This window comes from Rattus norvegicus, chromosome 13 (genome assembly GCF_036323735.1).
Source record: "Rattus norvegicus strain BN/NHsdMcwi chromosome 13, GRCr8, whole genome shotgun sequence".
Lineage (NCBI taxonomy): Eukaryota > Metazoa > Chordata > Mammalia > Rodentia > Muridae > Rattus > Rattus norvegicus.
Window position 1 is genome coordinate 42,066,351 of NC_086031.1, and position 27,449 is coordinate 42,093,799.

General features: G+C 40.8%; 1 protein-coding gene across 4 annotated transcripts in view; it reads right to left on the reverse strand.

The window, feature by feature from the left end:
* Zranb3 (zinc finger RANBP2-type containing 3) overlaps positions 1 to 27,449 on the reverse strand; it is a 155,189-nt gene that overhangs the window by 73,241 nt on the left and 54,499 nt on the right. For all 4 annotated transcript variants that reach the window (XM_006249701.5, XM_063272740.1, XM_039091286.2 and 1 more), the window contains exons 4-6: positions 11,160 to 11,338; positions 8,051 to 8,282; positions 4,770 to 4,855 (exon numbers count right to left, since the gene is read on the reverse strand). In XM_006249701.5, coding sequence (XP_006249763.1) covers positions 4,770 to 4,855; positions 8,051 to 8,282; positions 11,160 to 11,338 — 497 coding nt within the window. The remainder of the gene's footprint in view (positions 1 to 4,769; positions 4,856 to 8,050; positions 8,283 to 11,159; positions 11,339 to 27,449) is intronic.

A 27,449-nucleotide genomic window follows, 5' to 3' on the forward strand; every position in this document is an offset into this window, starting at 1 on the left:
CACAGGAGGAGAAACTAAAGTAATAACAATTCTGGTCTCTGTTAATTCTGTTAGGGCACCTGCTCACTTTCTCCGCTCTCTACCCTTCTCATTGCAATGTTCTGGGCAGGAGCCTGTTTGCTTTGTCCATATCATGATCTCCTTTCTGTTCTCATACCTTCCTTGCCCATGCTGGTTTCTGAGTCTTCCCAGGATAACTTGTCCTTCAGACCCTAGATCTATCATAAGTTGATACAAAACTCCCAATATGAGACAGATGTGACTCTAGGCATACTTCTGACCTACACCACACTGCTGTGGAAATACACCATTGAGAGTACGGACTCCATTACTAATCTGTTTATGGTCTCAAACGGCTTCTCAGCAATGCTAGGAAGACTGTGGTACTAACCTCACTGTCTCAGTTCCCATCCTGCAGAAGTTCAGACCACCTCTACTTCTTCATTTCTTTGAACACAATAAACTGTCTCTCATAAAAAAAAATGTCCTGAGATGCAAGCTCGCTCAAGCCCTGTCACTCTAGAACCCATGGTATAGGTCCAAAAATATGCCACTTCTCGATGCAAACTCCCTCACATCACTGAAACCAAGCTACGATCTTTTTTTTTTTTTTTTTTTTTTTTGGTTCTTTTTTTTCGGAGCTGGGGACTGAACCCAGGGCCTTGCGCTTCCTAAGCAAGCGCTCTACCACTGAGCTAAATCCCCAACCCCCATGCTACGATCTTAATAAGACATCACACAACTATAAAAAAGGACACAGATATCTATGTAGAAAAATAGTGAAAATTATAAAGGACAAAAATGCTAATGTTTTTAATACAATAATCTTTTGCTTACTCTTCTCTTAGTTTTGGACCATGTAAAAATACAGCCCTAAAAGCAACAAGGAAATGTGTAAATCTGATCCCACAAGACAGTCCCACGCTTTACAACCTCACAGCCCAGAGGCGGAATGAGGAGGCGGAGACCATTGTTGAATGGATACAGAGGTTTAGATGAGGGTGATGCAATGTGCTAGAGTGAGAAGCTGTTTCCCGACAATAAGAATGTATCCAAAGCTACCAAACTATATACTTAAAATGGTGAAATAGTACATTTTTTATGTATTTCTATTGCAAACCAATATCTCAAAAGACACAGAGAAGAGGAAGACGCCCACAATGTCTTCCTATTCATGCTGATGAACAAGACTGTAAGCTGACTCCTCCCTAGCTCTATCTTTCCCTAACTCCAGACTAACTGTTTTTGTCTAGGGGCCTCAGTTTCGCTCTAGAACATTAAGCTGAATATTTAGTTCCTCAAGGGCACAGTGGTCCCTTTTGTTGTGGTTTTTGGCATATAGAATTCCCACTGCCTGCAAAGGAAAGAAATATATTTACTCTGACTGTCTTGACTGCTTCACATGGGAACGCTCAGCCATCACGCCTTTCCCTTCCTCTTCCCATCCTCCCAGGACATTCATACATAACTACCTGGTTAGTGCCGGACTTGAAAATTCAGTGAGAGCTTAAATCATTCTGATCCCTAGAGCAGGATGGCTTATACATTTGGCTGAATGTATGTCTGTGAAGACCAAGTATGCCTACTGTCTGTGGAGGCCGGAAGAGGATGTTGGATCCTTTGCAGAAGTTGGAACTTCTACAAGATGACTAATTGTCATGTAGGTGCTGGGAATTGAACCTGTTTTCTGGGAGAACATCCAGGATTTTTAACCACTAAGCCATCTCTCCAGCCCCCTAAAAGTAATTTTTTGAATGAATGGATCAATTAAAAATCAAGCCAGAGGCAGTGGGTGGGATGAAATGACCTCATACACCAACTCAGTACAGGATGATTCAAAATCAGAAGTCTTTCCAAAGACAAATGCAGAACGTATATTACATCTTATTTAACTATTCCACAACATACCTTGAGAATTCAGTATATTAACTATTTATTTCAGATCTGAGTCATTTGCTCGTGGAATAGACAGTCCTATATTTAGCCAGAGGAAGAACACTAAATGTCACAGTGCTGGGGAATATATGGCAGCGAACATGACCCTGAATATGCTCACAGAGGACATTGCACCTTGTGTATATATTATCAATTAGCATTTCACCTTCTCAAGAAAATTTAGACAACTAATTCTCTCTCTCTTTTTTTAATATTTATTTATTTATTTATTTATTTATTTATTTATTTTGTAAGTACACTATAACTGTCTTCAGACACACCAGAAGAGGGCATCAGATCTCATTACAGATGGTTGTGAGCCACCATGTGGTTGCTGGGATTTGAACTCAGGACCTCTGGAAGAGCAGTCAGTGCTCTTAACCGCTGAGCCATCTCTCCAGCCCACTAATTCTCTGAGGTAGAAGAACTGGCATAGAATATGTGCTCCCACACTGACGGCTGAACCCAGAACCACGTACATAATCTTCCTGGGATAATGTAAGTTCTAAGCACAATGTAAGAGGACAGGTATGTCTTCCCAAAGCACATTTTTGTTTTTGGTTTGAGACAGTGTCTCATTAGGTAGCCCCGACTGGCCTAGACTTCACTGTGCAGACCAGAACAGCCTCAAACCCAGAGATCCCCTTGCTTCTGCCTTCCCAGTGCTGGTGTTCAAGGCTTGTACTACAATACCCGGCTTACACCTAAGGACAGACAGTTCCTGATAGACGATGCTTGGCAGATTATTCACAACATTTCCTTTTATAAGTAAAGTTGCCACTTCTCAAGTCTCTCATGTTGCAAAGAAAAAGTGGAGAAATACAAAAGAAAATAAAATTGGGGTAAGTGATTTAACCCCGGAAGGTGCCCATGAGGCTAAGTGGGCTCTACACCGTCTCTCGCTTAACCAATGTCGATCAATGTATGCACTGTGCTTCATTCTCCAGGTCTTATTCACATTTATAGCTGCTTCAAAATAGAATCACTAGAGTGACTACCATGTAGCATTCTGAGTAAGGGCATCCTGGTTGAGTAATCTCTTTCCTCTGTGCCTATCAAATCAAATGGGGTATGCGGTATTTGGTTATTTATACCCGAAGTTCATTTTTCAGAGACTGCATTTGCATTAGCATGCTTCTTCAGGCCGTTACTCAGGAACTTAATAAGCTTTGTAAAGACAAAGTGACACTCTCGATCGAGCTCTTCACTTAACTTTATTTTGAATGCAGCATGACATTTTAAATATAAAATATGGGTCTAGACCGGAATAGGGATCCATAATTTGCATTCTGTAAAATTATAGTGTGAAAATGACACCTCTCTAGAATAAAAACACTGTGGGAGAAAATATAGCATCCCACAGCCGAACTTAAAATGCCAGGAGATGCCTTGATCTGAATCAAAGCTTATAGAACCCCAGTGCTTTCAAGGTAAAGAAATTAAGGTTAAAAAGATTCCAGAAATGGATGTAGAAGAAAACATTTTCAAAGGGCTGGAGATGGCGCAGCCCTTTCGACCACATAAGGTTCTAAGTTCAGCTACCAGCACCCATGTTGGATGGCTAAAACTCCAAATCCAGGAGATCTGACTTCCCTACTCTGGTCTCCATGGCTACCTCCTCTCACAAGTGCGGAGACCTATGTTCACAGACACACAGATGACCACATAATTAGAAATGGAATGAAAGAAAATGCCTGCGAGAAGCACAATGTTCATCTTGAAATGACTATCTAGCAAGCAGGAAAACAGAAGATAGCCTCCGCTATCACATGTTTCACAGAGACGAAATATTTCGCTTCGAGATACTTCGAGAAAAGTGAGGTACACACTTCTGCTATTATGACAGATACTGTTAAAGAAACAGACAGTAGGACAGACATGCAAATTAAACATTGAGCCTGAGATTTCAAAGGCTCAGGCATAGCCTTGCTCCCTGCCTCGAGCTGGTTGGATCATGTATAGATGTAAGCTTTCAGCTCCTGCTGGGGCTCTGCCTGCCTGCCTACCTGCCTGCCTGCCTGCCTGCCTGCCTGCCTACCTGCCTGCTGCCTGCCTGCCTGCCTGCTGCCTGCCTGCCTGCCACCTGACTTCCTGCCTGCCTGCCTGCTACCTTGCTCCCACCATGCTAGTCACAGACTCAACATCTGATACTGCAAGCAGGCCCTTTTTTTTTTTTTTTTTTTGATTTATTTTATTTATTATATATAAGTACACTGTAGCTGTCTTCAGATACACTAGAAGAGGGCATTGGATCTCTTTACAGATGGTTGTGAGCCACCATGTGGTTGCTGGGAATTGAACTCATGACCTCTGGAAGAGCAGTCGGGTGCTCTTAACCGCTGAGCCATCTCTCCAGCCCCGCAAGCAGGCTCTTAAGTAGATGCTTTCTTTCACAAGTTGCAGTGGTAATGGGGTCTCTTCACAGCAACAGAGCAGTAACTAAGACATCACTGTAACACCAAAACCTGCCTCATCTAAACCTGACACCCACACAGTCAAATGAAAGGCAGGGCGGTAGCAACGCACCTCCGTGCACATAATCAAGAACAGACGCATTTTCTTTCATCCTTGATAAGGACTCATGGAGGCAAGTCTAGCCTCCAATAATTCTACCGCTTTCCTTCCCAAGTGCTGGCATTAAAGGCACGTGCCACCATGCCGAGGTATTTCTTTTACATTATATGTAGGTTACACAGACAAGGTTTTACTTCAAGAAATTCTTCCACAGGGGCACCAAGTTTGAAAGCCAAGGGAATAAGGACTGGCTGAGAGTGTTTAATATTTAGAGTGTTAAGTATGTCCGGATAAAGGCTTATGGAGAGCAGTTATCTTACCTGATATGTGCATTGCAGTATCTCTTAGCATACTCCACCCAGGTTCCAAACCTTTGTGGGAAAAGGGCCTCAATCTGCATGAAAAGCTGAAACAAATACGAATGTCCTCAATATAGTACAATATTTTCAAGTAAGTTACTGTGATGAGAAAAGAATTGAATAAAAATGGTAACAGTTATAAAAGCAAAAATACTTCTTCTTCAAGGCCTTTCCTTCCTCTTTACCATCATTCTCCAGGGAGAACAATAATCTGTTTTTAAATATAACATACATATGCATATGTATGTATGTATGCATACACACATTCTCTCTCTCTCTCTCTCTCTCTCTCTCTCTCTCTCTCTCTCTCTCCAGCCCCTGTATATATACTTTCATTCACATATAGACAATCATAATATTGTGGTACAACTAAAATCTTACTGTAAAAAGTCATAGACAAGTTTTTATTTTAATTTTAAGAGGTATATAAGCAGTATACTATAATAATAAAGAACTTTTTTTTTTTTGGTTCTTTTTTCCGGAGCTGGGGACTGAACCCAGGGCCTTGCGCTTCCTAGGCAAGCGCTCGACCACTGAGCTAAATCCCCAACCCCAATAAAGAACTTTAAAAGGACGAATAACCATCTATTATTGTATCTATGTGATAAAACATTCAAACATATGCCTGATAGTGAATGGATAGGCTGTTTCTGACTTTTATACAGTTGTGAATATTAGTGATTTCATATAATTACACTTGTGCATAGATGCAACACACGATCACCAGTGAGCTGTTTATCCATCTGTCCGTCCATGCACGTACATTTGAAATGGGGTATTTATGCAGCCCTTATGTACCCAGGCTGGCCTCGAACATCTACCCTCCTGCCTTTACCTCCCGAATGCTGGGATTAAAAGCATGCTACCAGACCCTCAACCTTCCAGCTGCATTCCCACTGGATGAGTTTTGTGTGATACAACTTGAGAGATGATCAGGTGGTATGAGGGGTAAAGCCCAGGGTCTCAGGCATGGTGGCAATTGCTATACCACTAAATGGCTTCCTTCTCTTTTGACTTATATATCTCTGTGTGTGAGGCTTTGACATCGGTGTCTTTTTAAAATCATTTTGCACTTTATAAATTGATGCAGCCTCTCACTAAACTTGGATTTCTGCTGGTCTGGCTAGCCAGCTTGTTGAGGGATTCTTGGTCTCCTCCTCCTACACTGGGATTATAGCTGCTGCCACAACTGCCTGGTCTTGGGACAGGGTCTTGGGAATTGAACTCCAGGCCGGCCTTACATTTGCACATTAAATATTGTAACCACTGAGCTATCTTCCCAGCCTAGATGTAAACTCTGAATACTATGTAAGTTTACCACTTGGGACAATAGTGTCATTACGTTGTTTTCCACTTCACGACTCTGATAGGCTGCACACAATAACATTTTACTGTCATGTCTAATAGGCTCTTTAGTATAATGGTTTTTTTGAGGTGATTAATATAGCAGTTCACTCTTTTAAGTATGAAGTCCAGTGGCACAGTCACAAAGTTATATATCAACCAATATTTGCACAATGTTGTTACCGTCTTAAAAAGAAACCCACCTCCATTAGTAGTCAAAGCCCTCTTGCCTTCCTACCAGATACTAGCAAGCAGTAGCTATCTTCTACTTTCATGCTAAATGAGAGGGCAGGTACCAAAGAAAACACACTATAAGCATTTGAAAATAAAGTAGAAAATAAATAGAGAAAATCAGCAAACCCAAGTCAGTTCTTAGAACAATCAATAACACTGACTACACTTTAGTTAGTTGGTGAATGAAAAGAAAGTTTACTAAAATTAGGAATGCATGAGGACATGTTACCACCACCATAGAGATACACGGTATTAGAGAATGATACTATAAACAACCGAATGCCAGGAAATCAGATTCCTATGATCAAATGGTCAGAAAGAACCAAGAGTGGCTGAAAAACACTCCAAACACATGACTGTCCCTAGATTAAGTTCCTTTAGTCTACCTGGCCTATAGTGGCCCTTAATTTGTCTCTTCTTTCCAAGGGTAGCTACCTAAGTGAAAAAGAACCACAGAAAAGTTCTGCAATGCAGTATAAACAGATCTCTGGAGGAAACTCACTGGCCAGCTAGCCCAGAACACCTGAAAGTAAAAAAGGTAGATCTCTCTCTCTCTCTCTCTCTCTCTCTCTCTCTCTCTCTCTCCCTCCCTCCCTCCCTCCCTCCCTCCCTCTCTCCTTCCCTCCCATCTCTCTCTCACATACACACAAACATATATGTAAATGTAACTTTTATTCTCCTGTAGTAATTGTTGTCTCTGAGGCTTACTATCTCCATCTGCTAACCTAGGCCTAGTTCTGGATACTTCTAGCTTCTGTACAATCTAATCTAGGCCTACAATGTTTCAGCCTCTGAAACATTCTTACTACTGAATAAGCTCACCCCTTCCTAGTTCTTTCTGATCTAGAGTGGCACTTTAAGTTTAATTCAGTTGCTCTCCAAACTGACTGATTCAAACTGGCTCCTCTCGGCTTCTGACTGAATTGCCCTACTTGGTCTCAAACTAACTTCAGCAATAAGTTTTAATCTTCTGGCTCATTCTCATTCTCTGCCTCATTATGTCTTAACCTGTGTCTAGCTTGTTCTCTCTCTGCAACATGTCTCTCTAGAACTGTCCTGGAAAAACTGTGTCCTCTCTCTTAAATCAGCTTTCTTTCCTCTCTGATCTCATGAGAGTTAGGCATATCCTACCCTGTCAAATCTTTATCTGATTCATCGCTTTGTCTGCCCCTCAACTAGATGCCACTTTCAAACATGGATACTTAACCTTCTACTAACTTAACCTCCATTATTTGGGATTAAAGGTGTGTGGGTGCAGTCATCAGAGTAGAATTATAAAGAGATTTTATAATAGCTGGATTAAAGTACACCTTTAATCCCACCACTCAAAACGCGAAAGAAGGCGGATTGATGTGGGTTTGAGGCCAGCCAGAGCTACATAATAATACCTTGGGTCAAAACCAACAAACAAGCAAATAAAAGAAAGAAAAAAGAAAAGAAAAAGAAATCTTATAGTAACAGTTTTAACCATATTTGTAAGTACGGCTAAGACTTAAAGATAGATTTTTAAAAACCCAGTCATAATAAAAATATTGTTTAATCATTGATAGTGTCCTGGAAATGTCCAATGCACTCTTCTGGCATTTGAGGCATCTGACTTTAAAATTGCCAAGCAGAAGACAGATTCAGCTTTCCTATTACTTGAAGCATAGCACTCCCAGTACCTCCTCAGGCCTTCCCAGAGCTGGGGTTCCTGTTAGAAGAATGGCTCTCTGGGCCTTCTGCACCATGGGCAGGAGAATCTTGCTGCGGGCAGCAGTTCTGGACTTCATGTAGTGTGACTCGTCCACTATCACGACCCTGAAGTTCTGCCTGTCCAGTGCCTCCAGCAAAGTCTCTGCGTCTGTGGTTAGGAGACCATAGCCCAGAACTGTCACTCTGCTGGTCGCTATTCTCCTAGAAAAGAAAACCCACCTGCTTAAAGACAAAGTCTCAGCCATAAATAAATCACAAGGAAATAACACTCTCGGAGGGGAAAAAGGAAAGGGGGTAAAAAATAAGAAAAATAAGAGATGGTTCTGCTAAACATTAACTATTCACAGAGCTCAGATTTTACAGCTCTCAAATATGTTAAACCAAGACTTAGAACTCTGGTCAAATGGCTGGATTTTGGGAGATTTGAGAACTAGAAAGCCACATTTTACTAGGACGAGAATCTTACTTTAACTATGCCGTTAGTATTTTGTCAGGACAGGACCTAACAGAGCTGTCCCTTGTGCCTTCCTGGTCTTTCCACTTCAACCGATACAGCCTGAGCAGCTGGGATGTTTTAAAAGATCAGGAGGAGCCTCCCCATATACACAGGCCAGTGAGCTAAAATGAAGTGGCTCATTGACCCCTGCTCTCTACGATACACACATCTGCAAATGCCTTTAGTTACTATCATAAACTCTTTCCATACACACGGTATGAGACTGGTGAGGGAAGGAGACGCGTGTCACTCACTTTTACCCATAAATCACTTTGCTCCTAGTGTAGAATGCAGCAATGAGACAAGCTCTTAAATATATCACTTTTGCATTTTCTATTATCACCAAAGGAATAGTACAAGACAGGCTTCATTTGCAGCTTTCTTTTTCTTTGCATGTGTGCTTGTATACATGTGGGCACACGGATGTGTGAAGGCATACATCTGTTTACATGCATATGGATGCCAGAGGTAGAAATGAAGTATCATCCCCCACCTCTTTCCACACATTTACTAACAGAAGGTCTCCTGCTGAACCCGCAGCTCTCCAATTTGGCTAGCCTAGCTAGCCGGCTTGCCCAGCCCCCTCCCCCTTTGTTTTTTCTCCACGAGTCAAGGACTGGGGTTACTGGCAGGCCACCATAATAGCCCACCTTTATGTCATATTCCTTTCTCTACCTCTCTAATGGGAAAACGAAGGCAGGCCACCGTGTTCACCCACCATTTACGTTAGAGCTGGAGTTAGAAGTACTTTACCCTCACAGCCATCCCCCAGTCCTCAGCCCCATATTCTACCTTCCAGGGAAGGAGGGGAAAGTCCTAACTCATGGGTGGCATTTGAAGGCTTGGCTATATCTAAGTAACACAGAGAAGTATGGTTCCCTGCATGAGCTTGGACAGCAGAAGGAAGTATGGGCTTAATATTATGAACTGACTAGGGTGTCCTATGAGGAAGCCACCACACTTTGGGGGTGAAGGTCACTGCAGCCATGTCGGTGGCTTCTCTGACACATCGGCACTGGGTAACAGTTCAGTGCCAGCTGCCACTAGGAGTAATCTCTATATGTAGTTAATATACACTGATGCCGGTTGGTACATATCCAAAACTGCTTCATTAAGGATAGAGAAGACGTCGAGTCATTTTATGCCCTTGGCTAACATCTTCCAGAAATGTATATATCTGGGTTATGGTCCTACCTAACATACCCCAAATATTATAAGAAACAAAAGCCACTGCCACTAGTTAATCATACGTGTTACCTCCCAAATAACGAAGATTATCTAATGATAAAGAGATAACAGAGGACAAATTTTAAGAAAATGTAAATATAGACATTTAAGTAACGTACAGCTAACAAGAGTTAAGAAAGCCTTAAAAAGTCAACATTCTCCAGATTTATGTCTTTTCAATTTTATGCAGTTTTCTGGAGCATTCATAAGAATTGGCTACATTTTATTATAATAATGTAAATAGGGCATTAATTTTCTTGGATCCACGTATATGAATGCTATTAAGTTAGGTCTCCAAGGTTAAACATCCTATGTCAACTCTGTCTCTTCTTCTTCATGAAAGCCAATGTTATCCTTACAAACACTATTTATATTCACAGTATTAGATAATACAGTTCTGAAAAATATTACCAAGGATGCTCTAAGAACCAACAGATACTTATTTCTGATAGCTGTGTTACTTTTAAAGTCCAGGAAATGATAATTCTCTGTCACGCTCCCCACCCCCAGCCCCAGACAAGGTTTCTCTGTGTAGATTTGTCTATCTTGGAACTGGCTCTGTAGACCAAGCTAGTCTTGAACTGAGAGATCTGCATGTCCCTCCCCTCTGAGAGCTAGGGTTAAAGGTAAACACTGCCTGGCTACCCTCCCCCTTCTAAGACAGTGTCTAACTAGGTAGCGCTTACTGGACTGGAACTCACTATGTAGACGAGGCTGGCCTTGAACTCACAGCAACTGCCTGCCTCAATTTGCATCATTCAACTATATATTCTATACAATAACATTCAAATAGGCTGACGTAGTCCAGTGGCCACAAAGCACAATGAAACAAATGATAAAGTTAGATATATTATAATACATTTTTAGAGCAAGGACTATAAATAATTATCAAACAAAGCAAATGTTTTCAAGATTTAAAATATCAAAATTGTATACTAGCCCAATAAAATCAAACCTGTTAAGTTGAGTCATACATGAAACCACCATATTACCAACCTGGAAAGAAAACTATGTCAGGATTGTTGATAAAAGCTCACCCGATATTAGTCTTTAAAAAGTAATGGAATTTATTCTTGAACTGGGAACTAATTCATTTTAAATATATTTCAGGCATATAGAAATAATTACACATGCCTTTAAAAGTATGTGTATTTTACATTGACTTTAAACGTGGGTCAAAGGTAACAGAGATCACACATCACCTTCTTTTGGTGATGGTGGTTGGTATTTCATCCAAAGCACAAACAAAACGCATCAAGCCCTGAGTTTCATCATCAGTACCAAAAAGTCAAAAGCAAACCAAATTATGAGAGCACGGATTTTTTTTTTCTTTAAGACGAATGAGTTCTTCTTACCCAGTGTCAGTTTTATTCGTGATGACATTGATTTCCTCTGGCTCTAGCTCTGGGATCCATTTTTCTAGCTCTTCTATCCAAGGGTATCTTAGAGATGAGGGGACGACTATCAGCAGGGGCCACTCCTCTTTGTAGAAGTACGAAATTGCGATCGCCTGGATCGTCTTCCCGAGGCCCATCTAAACAATGTGTGCAAAGAGCATGTTACAAACAAAGCCTATATATCCTGAAAGAAGTGATCACATGTTAAAAAGTATTAATCGATGATTTTATACCAATTATAGTTAATAAAAATTAAAGCTTTAAATAAACTTTTTGTAATTATTATTAAAGACAGATGATCCCTAGATGTAAATATTACAGCTTTTCCTTTTTGACACCATAACAACAAATGCTTTACCCATCTAGCAGAAAATCATGTTACATAACATACATGTTTTCCAAGGAAAAGTAAGCTGGAGAGGTTGAGTTACCTAAACCACAGCTAGCTGATCCCAGGTTCCTGCTGTTTTCCCTTTGACCATCTCCATGCCATCCCCACCACCTGTTCTAAACTCTTCCCAAGGGACGGACAAACCTCCTAAATGAACTGTTGTAGAGGTTGTCTCCACGATAGTCAGAGACTGAAGACAGCTCAGATCTGCTTCACCTGGGGCTTTCTAGCCAAACGCCCATAGATGAACAGGAGTAAATTGTGCTGGGGTGGGCGTGGCTAAGCTGCAGAGCTCCTGCTCAGGGAGTGGCAGGCACTGGGCTCAACCACCAGCAACTTAGCCCCTGATATTACTATTGCTTTTTATGAAACTACTTACATATCACCACGCAAGAGACAAAACAACCAGGGCAGACAGCGGGTCAGGGATAGCCAGAGGAGGAGAAGGCAGAGCGGAATGGCACCTTTCAGGGCAAAGCTGCCACACCTTGAGTTCAGGGTGGTGACTGCACATACCTGTCAGAAGTCACAGACTATGTAGTAAACCCAGGGCAAATGTGCTGGAGAGAGGGCTCGCTGGGTAATAGCACTTGCCATGTAAGCAAGAGGACCTGAAGTTGAATTCCCAGCACCCATGTAAAATATCCAGGCACATGCCCATAACACTAGTGCCGAGAAGCAGATGGATGCATATAGGGAGCTGGCTGGCCAGCCTGCCTAATCAAAGCAGCGTAAGATTCAGGTTCACTGAGAAACCTGTTGCAAAGACAGAGACTGACAGGACACTAGACATCTTCCTTTGGCTTCCATGTGCACACACAATTGCACACACACTTATGTCACACACAGTATGCTGATGAAAAACTGGGGAACCAAGCAGTGCTCAGAGACTTTTTTTTTACAGTACTAGGCCTGGACTGAGCTTTGAAACGTCTGGCCTGTGACGGCAGATGGGCCTCGTGTTTCATGGCTGAGGGGAAGTTTCAATGCACTTAGGTGGGGATGTCTTTTGAAGCAGGATTGGTATGGGCAGTTTCTGCAGCGCATCTGTTCCCGTAGGATAGTTCTGTGTTTGTTTTCTCAACTTAGGGGATTTAGCTGGGGCCTGTAGGAATACAGAAGCCGAATTCAGCATTCCTAACTATGTTAGAAGCAAAATTCCCATTTATCTCTATATAATCCTAGAGCCTGTAGCAGGAATTGCTATTTAAGCTTCCCTAGATCGAGACAGGAGTATGACTACATTAGGTGTATATTAAAGGTAATAAATGTGAAACATATATTTCTGTTTCTCTTTCAACTACGCTACTCTCACATATAATAATTAAAATGCAGAGAGAGGACATAAGCAGAGACAAAACCAGATTAATTCACCTAGTTTACCCACCAGGGGAAATTCCACCACAACGGCCCTTACATTTACAGAGAAGAAATAACTGTAGTCAACAGTTGTAGAGAAATACACTGAAAGATACAGGCTTTGCTTGACAGACTATTCAAAAGGGGGAAAAAAAAAGAGAGACAGAAACCTAAAAGAATAAGTTTCAAACACTAAGTGAGATTAGAGAAGAGAGAAATGGGCAGTTTGGGGTTTTAGCAAGCCTATTACAGAACCTCGTTTATGTGTTTTTCCTTTAATTGCTGCTATTAAGAATAAGAATCTTGGTTACCTCACTCAGAGTAAGTGTTTCCAGCTACATTCATTTACCTGTGAATTTTACAACTTCGCTTTTTCAGTGTCCAAATAGCGTTCCAGTGTATAACCCAGATACAGAAAGATCACATTTTCTCTCATACGTGGATGCTAACTTTGGGTCTTTACACTTTTGTGTTACATTTAGATCTAGTAGAGGACAATGGGGAGGGGATTTCCAGGGAGAGGACATAGCATGCAGTGACAGACAGGGAAAAGGGAAGCACCGTGAGCTACAAGGATGACTTAATTGGCAACATATGCCCACTAGAACAAGAATGGCACAAGTGTTCTGGAAGTAACTTAAATCTGGTACTATATGAGGTCCAAGAACCTGCAGTTAGATAGGCCAGACACTGTATGAGAACCCACTAGTACCATTCTTCAAAATGGACAGAGTATTAACTTGGGAGCACTTGTCACTAAATGGAATATTTATATCATACTCCTCTCCAAAAGGCTCGGGGATCCTCAAAGAAGGGGAGAGATGGAAATAGTCTAAGAGTCAGATGTGGTAGATGGCTATAATGAAATTTCTGAACACATCAGTTACATGTGTGAGCATTAACCAGATTCCAGCATGGATGATCAGGTGGGCTCACCCCTAGCTAAGGAGGGATTGGCAACTGATAGCTTATCCTCTACGGCAGTCCCCACACCCAAAAGTATGTGGGCAAACACATTTGACTGAATAGGCCTTAAAAATTGCTTAGAATTTGGATGGGTAGAGATAGATATGGCAGGGTTGGGGGAGAGGGCTGACTATATTCAAATCATACTGAATGAAATTCTCAAAGAATAAAATATATTTTTTATTTTTTTAGAATAAAATATTAAATATATAAAAAGACTGTGCTCAGTAGGTAGAATGCTTGTTGAGATGAACCCTGGATGTCTAAGGTTCACTAGACACCACTTTATAAACTGGGCATGGTGGAACAGCCTGTAATGTACACTTATGTGGTAGAGACTGGCAGACCAGGGCTCGAGGTCATCATAAGTTGTATAGAAAGTTCAAGTCTAAGGGGTTGGGGATTTAGCTCAGTGGTAGAGCACTTGCCTAGCAAGCGCAAGGCCCTGGGTTCAGTCCCCAGCTCCGGAAAAAAAGAAAAGAAAAAAAAAAAAGTTCAAGACTAGCTTGGCCATAACCCTGCCTTAACAGGAACAAACAAACAAACAAACAAACCTGACTAAACAAAAGAACAAGAAAACCAAAGAGAATAATTCAATTAATGTTATAATTATAACATCCAATCTTCAATCATATTGAAATAATTAGTGTGATCTGCTTAAATTTTTAAAAGAAAAAAAAAACTATAGTGAATGGAACTCAGGAAGTGACATTTGTGACCTAGGATACTGTCACTTGAACAGTTACTATTTGCTTGTATGACTAAATGAATGCTTTAAGGGAAGACAAGCAACCCGGAACAGATAAAGCACAAATGAGGAAGGTAGTCTGCAGTTCTAAGTGGGTGGCACAAAAGCTTAAAGTCCAACAGGGCAGTATGACTACCATTCAGCTTCAAGGAACACGATGGGAGGCAGAACAGCTAACTGCTTTTAATATTGAGGGGAGATCCAGTTACAGATCAACATGTTTCTGACCTAATCGTTTAAGGATAAAATTGGGGAAGCAGGTGTAGTTGGAGTGGAAACTTCTGGTTTCTTTGGAGCTTCAGTTGTGTCATGTGATGATTTTCTGGAAACTGTCTTATGAGAGGATGCTTTGCTGAGAACAGACATGTTTTTCTGTAAGCTGTCTGGATAAAGGGTGTGTGATGGTTGCTGGAGCAGTTGACTCAGAGGACACGTGACGTTTGGGCAGGGTATAAGTATAACCCAGCAGACAGTAGACGATCGCTTCGCCTTCTTTGCTGATTGTTTGTTGTGACTTCATAGAGAGAGAAGCACCAAAGAACTTCGAGTGACATTCCAGAGGCTTCTTGCTGCTTCCGCTGACCCAGTCCAGTTGGTGGAGCCTTGCAGTTTCCTCTGGATTGAACTGCCATTGCTGACTCATGAATGGTGTTTGTGAGTGGCTCAAGCTGCTGCAGGCAGGCTATCTGTGTGAACTGAACTGCTGATATCCTGACAATGCAGACTGGAGTTACCCCAGAGAAATATTTCTATACAGGTCCATATCCCCCCTATGCCCTATTAACCCTTTCTTTCCACTACCTCTGGTGGGTGGTAGGGTGAAAGGGAGGGTTTAAGAACTGTTATTAAAATATAGGTTTTGAAAAATCTGAGCCTACATAAAGAGCAGACTGAAGCAGGGAGGTTCTGGGTTTAAAATCATTCTGGTCTACCTTATAATTTCAAAGTTGGCCTGGATTGCAAAGCCAGGCCCATCTCTAAGACAGGGAAAACCTGTTCTAGAAAAAGTTTGCTAACAGGAAGACGACTGTGTATGACTCTGTTTCATTCTTATCATCAGATACAAAAGCATAACATTGAATTTTAGAAATAACACATCATAAGTTTGGTCCATGAAAATAACTACACTCAATGGGTAGCTCAGAACCCTCAGCTGTCACCAAATCTCAACCTTCAAGTGTCTCTTTACTTAAGACTGAATCACTGGGGTTGGGGATTTAGCTCAGTGGTAGAGCGCTTGCCTAGGAAGCGCAAGGCCCTGGGTTCGGTCCCCAGCTCCGGAAAAAAAAAAAAAAAAAAAAAAGAAAAAGACTGAATCACTATTAGGAATCAAAGCTGACCCAGTGACAACACAGATGTCTACGTAAGAATTAATAGAATATATACATGTTAATAGTACATTTAATCAATGTTTTGAAATTAGTAGATCATTTAATTTAGAAAAATAATTTCAAGCTTCCTACTAAAATTAAAAAGAACAATTAAACAATGATCTCAGTATAGAATTTTAGTTCCATTTTTTAAAATACTGTGATTCCTTTTTTATAGCAATTTTTAAACATCAACAATACCAGCTACTGAGAACCTTTTGAATTTGGAAAAACTGCAAGTTTTAGAGTTAAAAGCAGTCAGTACCTTTTTAGTGTGGAAATGTGGGAGAGAGGTTATTTTTAAACCGGATGTCCTAGTTGTCCAGGAAGAGGATCCCTGGGGAAACTACTTTAAGGAAGCAGGTTTGAAATCTTAAGAGATTTAAATTAAGGAAACCTACATAAGAAAATGTAAGATTTAAAATCTACCTTTTATTAGTAATTATTTTAAGGAACATCTGTTTAGCATAACTCAGTCCTTCTGAGATTACTCTTTTTCGTACTAAGTTACAATTTCCTTTCCTAGTGAGCTTTAGGTGGTAAATGTGAAAATCCTTGTTCTCAGAATTGTGTGTTTGTGTTGTATGTTCTCGTCTCACAGGAGACCTGCAGTAAGGCATACACAAGAACATGTTCAGGCCCCATCTCTTTTTCTCCATACTGAAGAGTCACTGCTGCTGGGCTAAGCCTTTGCCAGGGGCAGGCTATCTCTTAGAGAAAGTACAGATAAAAAGGTCAATGGCTGTGCAGAGGTAGGAGGACGGGAAGAACAAAGCACCTATTTCTCTCTTTTCCCTCCCAACTCTAAAAGCTCTGTGTTGGGTTGGTAAACGGTCTCAAGGCTGAAGAGTGGCTTTAGAGAGGCTCTGCTGGACTGTGGCAAAGAGCTGGGCAGAGAATGCTCCAGAAAGGCCATTTGAAAGGTCTGTGGGCAGAACCTTCTTAAAAATCATTCCTCACAAGAGTCAGATGCTAGGCTTTTAGGGTAGCATTCCTAACTAAGGTTTCTATTAATCTTTATTAGTCACAGCCTTATAAATGGGGAACAGTTGTTAGAGAGATGAGAGAGAGACAGAGACGAGACCAACAGAAGTGTCTATGTCTCTCAGTCCTTCTGTAACTGTGAAATCACTTCAAAGCAATGACTGGGAAGCACAAAGACACAGCTCTAAAAGACACCAGGAGCTGTACGTAGTGGAAGGACAGGGTGCTGTTTTACCAGAAGCAGCCAAGACAAAAATGACACTAAGCTATTCCAGACACTGATCAGAGAAAACACTGCCAAATGCTTTCAAAAGTATCTTAGAAGTCTGTGTAATATTAATATTAAGACAAGAAATGAAGCTCAAAAGATAGAGAAGAAGTACGTAAATAAGCATTGGTAAAAATATTTTATGAACATTGATAAAAAAAAATTTAGTAGACTATTAGGATACAGAATTCAGTAAAACAAAAAATCCTCACCAAGAGTTCTAGTTCAAGAACTGCTCAACCCAAGAAACTCCTTTACTACAGAGCATCATACTAGTGAAGAAAAGGAAGAATGTCATGATAATCTTAACTTTTTTAAGATTTATTTTTATTTGTGTCTGTAAGTGTAGGCCACAGCGTGTAAGTACCTTCAGAGGCCACAAGAGGGCATCGGATCGACCAGAACTAGAGGTGGTTATGAGCCACCTCATGCAGGTGCTGGGAACCAAACCTGGGTCTTCTGGAAAAGGAGGATTTGTGCTCTTAACGGCTAAGCCATCCCTCCATCTCCCATACAATAATCTCTAAAAGCTGAACAGACAGCTGAACAGACACAAAATTTAAACTCCTAAGACTTTAAAAAACTCTTCAATTATTAACTATTGTTAAGAAGATAATCTCTTCATATGAGGAAGAAGTATGTATCTTTATGAAAAACAAAGACCCTAAAGGAAATCTTATATGGATGGGTTATGAGACTGAACTTTGGGGATCAATAATGATTAAAACAAATAAAGATCAGAAAATAAAGAGAATATTAAAATCCTGCATTTGATTGTTAACAAATCTGAACCGGTGCAGGTAGAGAGTTTAGAAAGGATCAGATGTGCAGTATTAGTCACAGTATGATGCTATTTTATGTGGAATTAATTAATTGGAACATAGCATCAGAATTAGGAAGAAAAATTCAGATCAGTCTTTTAAAATCATATTTTGTAGTTATATATAATAACTCACACAATTATGGAGTGTGGTGGATTGAAAACGCTTGGAAAGCAGCCCTATTAGGAGGTGTGGCCTTGTTGGAGGAGGTGTGGCCTTGTTGGAGGAGGTGTGGCCTTGTTGGAGGAGGTGTGGCCTTGTTGGAGGAGGTGTGGCCTTGTTGGAGGAGGTGTGGCCTTGTTGGAGGAGGTGTGGCCTTGTTGGAGGTGCATCCCTGTGGGGCTGGGCAATGAGACCTTCCTCCTAGCTGCCTGGAAGACAGTCTGCCCCCGGCTTCCTTTTGATGAAGTAGAACTCTCAGCGACTCCAGCACCATGCCTGCCTGGACATTATCATGATTCCCACCATAGTGAAAACGGACGGAACCTCTTTGAAACTGTAGGCCAGTCCCAATTAAATGTTGTCCTTTATAAGAGTTGCCTTGGTCATGCTGTCTGTTCACAGCAATGGAAACCCTAAGGCATGGTGGAATCAAGAAAATAAAATTGAAAGTTATTTTTAATTTCAAAATAAGAAATCAAATACAAATTAAACAAAGGCAAGTTAATCAAACATTTAGAGAGTCATAATATTTTCAAGGCTGTTCGCATGCCTCTGGGTGAACAAGTTCTTGGACTCGTCTGTTAATTAATGTGTTGATAGATAGCAATCAGTGTAGAACCCTGAATGAACTGGAAATTTCGGTTATTAATGTTTTGAAGTTTTTGATTAAGAACTGTCAAAAGATTCACTATTCATATTCAGAACCTAGATCTTTTAAAAAATGAGACACATGTCACCACCACCTCCACCTCCACCATCACCACCACCACCTCCACAACCACCACCATCACCACCACCACCATCACCACCACCACCATCACCACCATCAACAAAGTGAAAAAGGAGGCCTTGGTTAAAGAAAAAGTGTTAACAGGCTGGAGAGAGAGTTTAGTGGCTTATCTGATATTTTCTGGCCTCCATGGAGACTTGCACACAAGTGTGCATACCCTGACATACAAATACATAAGGAAAACTTTTTTTTTTAATTACAGAAAAAAGATTGAAAGAAAAGTAAGAATTAGCATGGTGTAGTGGCACGCACTTTTAATCTCAGCACTTGGAAGGCAGAGGCAGACAGATCTCTAAGTTTGAGGCCAGCTTTGGCCAACACTGAGATCCTGTCTCCCAAAACAAACAAACAAAATACAAAGTAAAAATTGGTTTGCCTGAAGGGTTACATGGGAAAGAAGACTAGGGATGTAGCTTTGTTGATAGGCTGCTTGTCTAGCACGCAAGAGACCCTGGGTTCCATGCCCCGCACTGCATACACTGGGTGAGGTGGTGTATACTGTTACTCCAGCACTCAGAAGGCTCATTTCTGTCTACACAGCCAACTGGAGGCTGGACTGAGCTATGTGAGAGACCCTGTTTCAAAGGGAACATGGCAGGGGGTTATCTGGGAGGTGTTGGCAGAGGCTCGCAGCAGGTAGACATGATCAGAATATAATGTATATACCTGTATGAAATTCCCAAAGGAAACCGAGAAAGGGGCTTTAAACCCAGAAGGATGAAAAGCAGGCACTAAGAAAAACCTGCTACTTAAGGATATGGTCAGCAGCTGCAAACTGTCATAACTTACTGGATGGAAGCCCCAGTGGGCTCAGTAGAATTAGAAAGGGCTGGAGTAGAAAGGACGCTAGAAACCCAAGGCTAGGAACTGAAACAAGAATGTCAAAGAAACCAGGCTGTAAAATCAGCGTCAGCATTCTAAGACAAGGTTATGAAATATTACAAACAATGTTTGTCATTTAAATGACTTAGGAAGCACAGGGAGAAAAACTGGACACCTGGAGAAAAGAGAAAATCACCAGTGCCTTTTAAATGTCCCTTAAGTTACATTTCAAATTGGCAAAGATTTTTGCCTCAAACCATTTCATATCAAAGCACAGTTTTGGGCCCACACAGTACAGTTGTTTTCTTTATCTGTATGTAAAGGAATATGAATAGGTTGCCATGGTGGTTAATTTTAACTGTCAGCCTAACACAAATCAGAGCCACCTGGAAAGAGTCCTCATTGGGAATCTTTAAATCAGGTTGGTCTGTAGCATGTCTGAAGGGGGCTGTCTTCCGTGATTACTGACGTGGGAAAAACCAGCCCACAGTGGGAGGGGCACCTGGGTAGAGATCCAAAACCATATAACAGAACACACACAAGTAAAGGAAAATATGTATTGATTTCTCTCTGACCTTGACTGTGGTTACAATGTAACTAGTGTTTCCAGCTCCTGCCGTCCTCTAGGATGTACTATAATCTGGAATTGTAGGCTGAAATAAACACCTTTCTCTGTTAAATTGCTTTTTGTCAGGGTATTTTATCACAGCAAAGGAGCAATTGCATTTGTGCTAGACACAGTAATAGGCAATTTCTCCTATAATGCAGAGACATCATGGGTCTTCAATCTATTTGGCTTCTGATGTTTTTCTTTGGGAGGAATACCACACTATTTCTCCAATATTACATAGTAGATTATTATATAACTTCTTTCTCCTCTTTTTTCTTTAGTAGAATTTAATAATCGTTTGAAACTATCTAAATGACTCTTAAGTGCAAAATTGGCTCAAAAGCGCATAGCTATCAATTATTACTGAATTAATTCAAATTTAAGCTAGAAAAGTAAACACAATATATCAAAATTATAAGGTCATCATGTCTTCTCAACTCTAACTAGGAAATGACTTTCAAACTAGCCAAAGGACTCGGTCATAAGATATTACCCATGTGAATAAAAAAAATGACTCTGTTTTTTATGGAACTAGCTGAATAGGACACAGGTAACAAATACATCTGAACCTCAAAAAAAAAATCTTAGCTAAGAAAGTCATTCTAAAATAATAAATTTCAAATTGGGTTAAGAGACAAAACAAAAGTCACTTCAAAGTATTAGAATTACAATACAAATCAGTAATAGTGTACATGGATTCATGTGGATTCATGCCTGGAGTCTTAACACTCTGGAGTGTTTGGCCAGTCTGACTATATACTGAGTTCCAAGACAGTGGGATCTTCAAGGTGAGACCCTGTCTCCAAACAAACAAACAAACAAACAAACAAAAAACAAAAAACAACAATAACAAAAAACAAAAAAACAAGAAAAGAAAAAAAGGAAGGAAAAAAAGGAGGGCCGGAGGGGAGAAGAAAGGGGGGGGGGGAGACAAGCTTGCCATACATGAGAACCTAATCTCAGAAATTGAAAACAAAAACAAACATGTTAAATTCATACTATTTCATAAACTGGTAAACATTCTTAAGTTATGAAAATATTGGGATGAAAAGGCAGTAAGTGCTAGGAGTCAATGCTAAAATGAAAAAGCTAGATAACTCAGTCAAGCTTTGAGTTAATGATATATTATGAACTAAGTTAAAACGTAGCTGTCACATACGCCTTTGATCCCAGCACTGGGGAGCTGGATCTCTGTGAGTTGGAGGCCAGCCTGGTGCAGAGTGAGCTATAGGACAGGCAGGGCTACACTGCAAGTCCCTATCAGAAAACAAAACTAAACAGAACAGAGCACACTGTAAAATGTAGACCTCAAACATGTATTCAGCAGTGACAGGAATACCTAACAGGCTGGACTTCTTGCTGAATCTCCTCTAACACTCCTTACCATTAGTGAGTTCAGGATGAACAGCAGTGACAGACAGGAGTCACGGTGTCTTGATGCATAACCCACTTAGGACTGGGAAGAAAACAACTGAAGAGTAAGAAAGAAACATGGGCCCTAAAGCACCCAAAGATCAAATAGGACCTCCCGCATATGTCAATAGCTTACTCACGACCCTGAGTAATAAAAAGAAGTTAAACACATTCAGTGCACTGTACCCAAAGAAGCAAAAACCATATGGAAAAATTACAAAATGATTATTGTAAAAAATACTAAATGGCTGTTCTAAAATTTTTGACTTGGGATTGTGAGTTGAACTGGGTCATCGCACTCAACAGATACAGTCAAAAAGACCTAACCTTTAGAACTGCGGGATCTGGGCTGACTTTGAAATACATTTGCAACAGAAACTATTAGTTTAGATCACTTCATCCTAGAGGTGAGTCCTTAATTCTAAATAACTAGTGTCCTCGTAACGGAAGATACATAGATTCACAGAGAGAACACCTGAGATTGGTAGACATAGAAAATGAAATAACATTTGCAAGCCAAGAAGTGCAAGACACCAAGCCTTTACAGACAGATTATTCCTAGGAGCTTTCAAAAGAACAGCAGGCTGGGTGGTGGTGGAACATGTCTTTAATCCCAGCACTTGGGAGGCAGTGGCAGGAAGACCTCTGAGTTCGAGGCCAGCCTGGTCTACAGAGTAAATTCCAGGGCACGCAAGGCTACAGAGAAACCCTGTATTGAAAAGCAAGCAAACAAACAAACAAACAAGCAAACAGCTAGGCTGATACTTTCACTTAGATTTGCACTCGACATCAAACTACAGCCCTAGCCTCTGACCCCTCATCTCAGGTTGTACACTCACCCCAAGTTACGGCTTCAGCCCTCTGACTGACTTCAGACTTCTAAGCTCCGGAATGGTGACGTGATGTGTTTTAAACCTACTCATTGTGTAGTACTCTACTGTGGCAGAACAGGAAACTGATACATCATGCAATACAGCATTTCTACTCCTTCATTTCCATTCAACTGATACAAAAACTGATGTCCAGAGGAAAATCTGTACAGGAGTGGGTATAAGGCTTACACACACGTAATCATCAGACCCCTACCACGATGTTGCTTCTCTGGGGTAAACAGAAGAGAAATTGTGGGAGACTGCAGAGATAGCTCAGTGGTCAAGGGCATACGGTAGTTTTCCAGGGGACTTGCATTTGGTAGTGACTCACAACTTCCTCTAACTCCAGTTCCAGGGGATCTGACATTATCTTCTGGACTCCACAGGCAATGCACTCATCTGAACATTGCCACAGTGTTCTGGGTTTGACTGTGAGGGTTTTCTATGCTAGGTCTGTTGAAATAACTCTGAATATGGGCAGGACCGTTCTACGCTCTGGGGTCCTGCACTGAATAAAAGGAGACAGTGAGCCAAGCGGCAGTGCTCATCTCTTGCTGCCCTTGTTTCTACAGTACCGTGAGCAGCTGCCTCACGCTGCTGTCTTCCTCACCATGAGGAACTGTTACCTCCGGCTGTGAGCCAAATGAAGCACTCCTTCCTTAAGTGGCTTCACTCGGGTATTTTGGTGTAGCCAGAAGAGGTAACTAGGGCAGCTCTTGAACACATATCACTATGAGAGTGAAACCAATCTGAAAAAGCTATATTTATTCTATTTATATGACGGTTTATACAAGGAAAATTATGTACTCATTAATTATATTCCTGATGGGTTCGTGTGGTGGGACTTGAGGAAGAGAATTATACAGAACTCGGAAGCTATAGTGTTATACTGTAATCGAGGGGATTAAGCATTGGCTGAAGTTCACTGCTGAAAGTTTAATAGTTCAAAAAATAAACCTGAATATGCGCATATATTTAAAAAATAATTAAGGAGGCCATACGACCCAAGAGTGGATTGCACAAGGCAATCTGTCTAGAAGATTTAATGTCCTCTCCTGGCCGCTATGGGCTCCAGGCACGAACATGGTGCAAAGACATGTGTGCAGGCAGAACACTCACACACGTTCATTTTTCTCAAAAGTCTGAAGCAATTGGCATTTCAGAAGAGAAGAGCGCTGCTCTGTTTAATTTGGAAACGAATGCCATCTGTAAGCTAACAGAAAAAGAGAACTATATATCTAATTCCAGTTTCCAGGAATCCAATGCCTACTTTTGACCTCTGTGGCCACAGGATTCATATGCACATAGCCACACAGATGCATACATACACAAAAAAACTCAAAAATAAGATATTTTTAAAACTGGAAAGACTTCTCAGTGAATTGGTTTGTCCAAGGAACTCAGGAACTGAAGTCTCTGGTGGCCATGGCTGGTAAGACCAGGACAACAAGATAAACAGAAGAGCAATGGATTAAAACTCAAACTATAATGGGAATGTGCATGGATCTTTATTGATATAAATATTTAAAAGGATGAATGAATGCATGAATTCCAAATAACTTACCTATCTGCCTACAGGGAAGTGAGCTTTGGGCCTCATTCCTATAGCGTGAGCTCTGCATATTTACTTAAAAGGAAAACCATGGAGCAGAAAGGGAGGGAGTGCAACTTTGCTGTGAAGAAACCTGACAAACGTCACCCCATCTGAGTAACCAGTAATAATGCTGTCTCATTGACAGAATGCACTGAGAAAGGTCTCACTACATAACTACACAGGCTGCACGGAAACCCATGTAGACCAGGCTTACACTGAATCCGAGACCCTCCTGTCTCAGCCAGGACAGGGCTGGATTACAGGTTGCACCCACGAGTCCACTAAGTATGCACCCTTAAGCTGTGAAGAAAGTGACCATTTTCTTCCTAAATATTACCTTACCTAAATCTTACCAGAAAGAAGAGACCATAAAAGTCCTAATAAAGAGATACTCAATAAAACACAATCATCTCAATTTTAATGCCTTTTGAGCAGAAACCACTTCCAGTGGGGTTCCCTGGTATCTGCAGATACCTACAGATGTCTGTCTGCAGAGAAACTAACTTTCCAAACACGACTTTTGCCTTCAGACACACTCATAGCCATGAGCTTAAACCAGCAATGAACACCTCCCACAGTCTCTCTTCTCCAGCTTCCTGTTCCAGAAAACCATGACAGAAAAGAATTGGGAACAGTAACTATGTTTAGAAATACTTACCTACCAACATGTCCAAATTACCCACCAGATAAATCCAGCCAAGAACCACCTCTATGTTAGCAAATGGTTTACTTTTCTTTATTTGATATACTATCTTCCTCTCTCTGTTAACTTTTTTTTTTTAAAGTAGTAACATCAAAACCAAAGCACCCATTGGTGGTGGGGCTATTACGCAAAATAGTAATTAAATGTGCTACCTTAAGAGGAAAGAAAAAATATTCTGTTCCCAGGGTTCTTGTAGGGTGGCTCACAACAGTGATATCCAGCCTCAGGGGACCCAACAGTCTGTGGCCTCCCTACAGGCACCTGCACCTGCACCAAGCATCACTGGGAAAGCCAAGGCATGAACTCAAAGCACAGATCTGAAGGCAGGCATAGTTGCTATCCCATCCAGGTTAACTCTGACCAGGGAACTAACGCATAGCTAAGGAAATACTGTAGGAACCATGGGAAAGCTGCTTACTAGTGAGTCTTAACTCCGGTTTAGCTAGCTATCCTACACAACCCAAGACTACCCACCCAGGGAACGGTGTGATCCACAGTGGGCTGGGCCTTTCTACATCAATTAATGAGTAAGGCATCTAACACGGGCAATGTATACGATGTGGGCAATTCTCAACTGAGATTCCCGTCTCAAGTGGCTTTAGGCTGTTTCAAATTTGACAATTAAAGCTAATTAGGCCAATCTATTAACCTATTTTCCCTTATGACACAATAATAAGGTAGTCATATAAATCCAGACTATGCATTCTACCTTCTTAAACAAAAGTATTATAAAAATTCTCTAAATAAGAACTTTCTAGAATGAACAATACCTTTAAATACCTGAAAGTAAGGTAGAACATACATTGATTCAATAATTTTACTATGTACCACCAATTAAGTGACATATTTTGTGTTTACACAAAACATTTTAATATTTAAAACAATTTTGTGAACGGAAATCTTTAAATAAATCTCAAATAATCAGGGATCATTTCAAACAATGTTTCAAAAATAATTAAAAACAATATAAATACAACATTATGTCAAGTACCAATTGAGGTTCAAATGTCATTATTTATAATAGAAGTCTATAACTGTTGGCATGTTCTGGTGGAGGGCAGGGCCCAGGGGAAGTTGGATGAAGAAGGTAAATATACTGTGTACATGTTTGAAATTTTAAAATAAAAAGAAAATTGTCAAATTAAAAAGTGTTTAAGTGGGGTTGGGGATTTGGCTCAGTGGTAGAGCGCTTGCCTAGCAAGCGCAAGGCCCTGGGTTCAGTCCCCAGCTCCGAAAAAAAGAAAAAAGAAAAAAAAAAGTGTCTAAGTGTTTCTTTTTACCCAATGTACAGTCTCTGAACTAACACTCTATTACACCTATCCAAGAGATGGGGAAAAGAAAGTTTAATCTGGGCTGGGGACTTAGCTCAGTGGTAGAGCGCTTACCTAGGAAGCGCAAGGCCCTGGGTTTGGTCCCCAGCTCCAAAAAAAAAAAAAAAAGAAAGTTTAATCTGAGTTTATAGCTATTTTATGAAATACTGTGGCTTTGTTGATTATTGAAGATATAGTTCCAAAGTGTAACTGAAACATACAATGACCACATAACTAAACTGACTTAAAAGGAACTGCCGTCATCATTTTAACTCGTAGTCAATGACAGCCACGCAGAGTAGCCGGATTAGACAGTGCTGCAGAAAAGCTAACAGGAGAGACTCTAACTGCGGAGTGAGGCCGGTTACCCCCTCTGCCTCTAGAAAAGCAAGATCGCACAGGCGCTAAGCCCTCAACATCCTAAGGATCTTCCAGAAGGTTCAGCCACACAGACTTAAAACTGCTCTAGTTTGCAGCTGCTGAGTCTCACTACCTAGAGACTCTACCCGTCAGAAAGCAACTGTCCTTTCTTCTGTAACCTCCAGCTCACCTTGAGTATGAGCAAGAGACGTAGGGAATGAAGGTCAAACCAGAGCCCATAGAATTAACAAGAGTGTAGTCCTGGCTGTCCTGGAACTCGTTCTGTAGACCAGGCTGGCCTCAAAACAGGAGATCTACCTGCCTCTGCCTCCCAAGTGTTGAGATTTAAGGCGTGCACCACCACTACCAGGCTTACTTCAGAACTTTTAGTTATAGTAATATTATATTTAAAAACAGTATTTCTACTCACCACTACAGACAGCATTAGTGACTCAAAGGTATGATTTTAGATATACATTTCTACACTCTTTGATTAAAAAAAAAACTATGCGTAAAGGTGGGGATTTTTCCTTAAAATATCATCAGTCAATTAGTATTATTAGTCAGGATTTAATATCATAAATCCTGTAACAACAAACAGATCGAAAAGAATTGCTCTTCAAGAAGTTGTGAAGATGTCTCAGAGGCTGAAGTGCTCTCAGTCCAAGCACAAGGCTCTGAGCTCCGCTCCACAGAAAGCACACA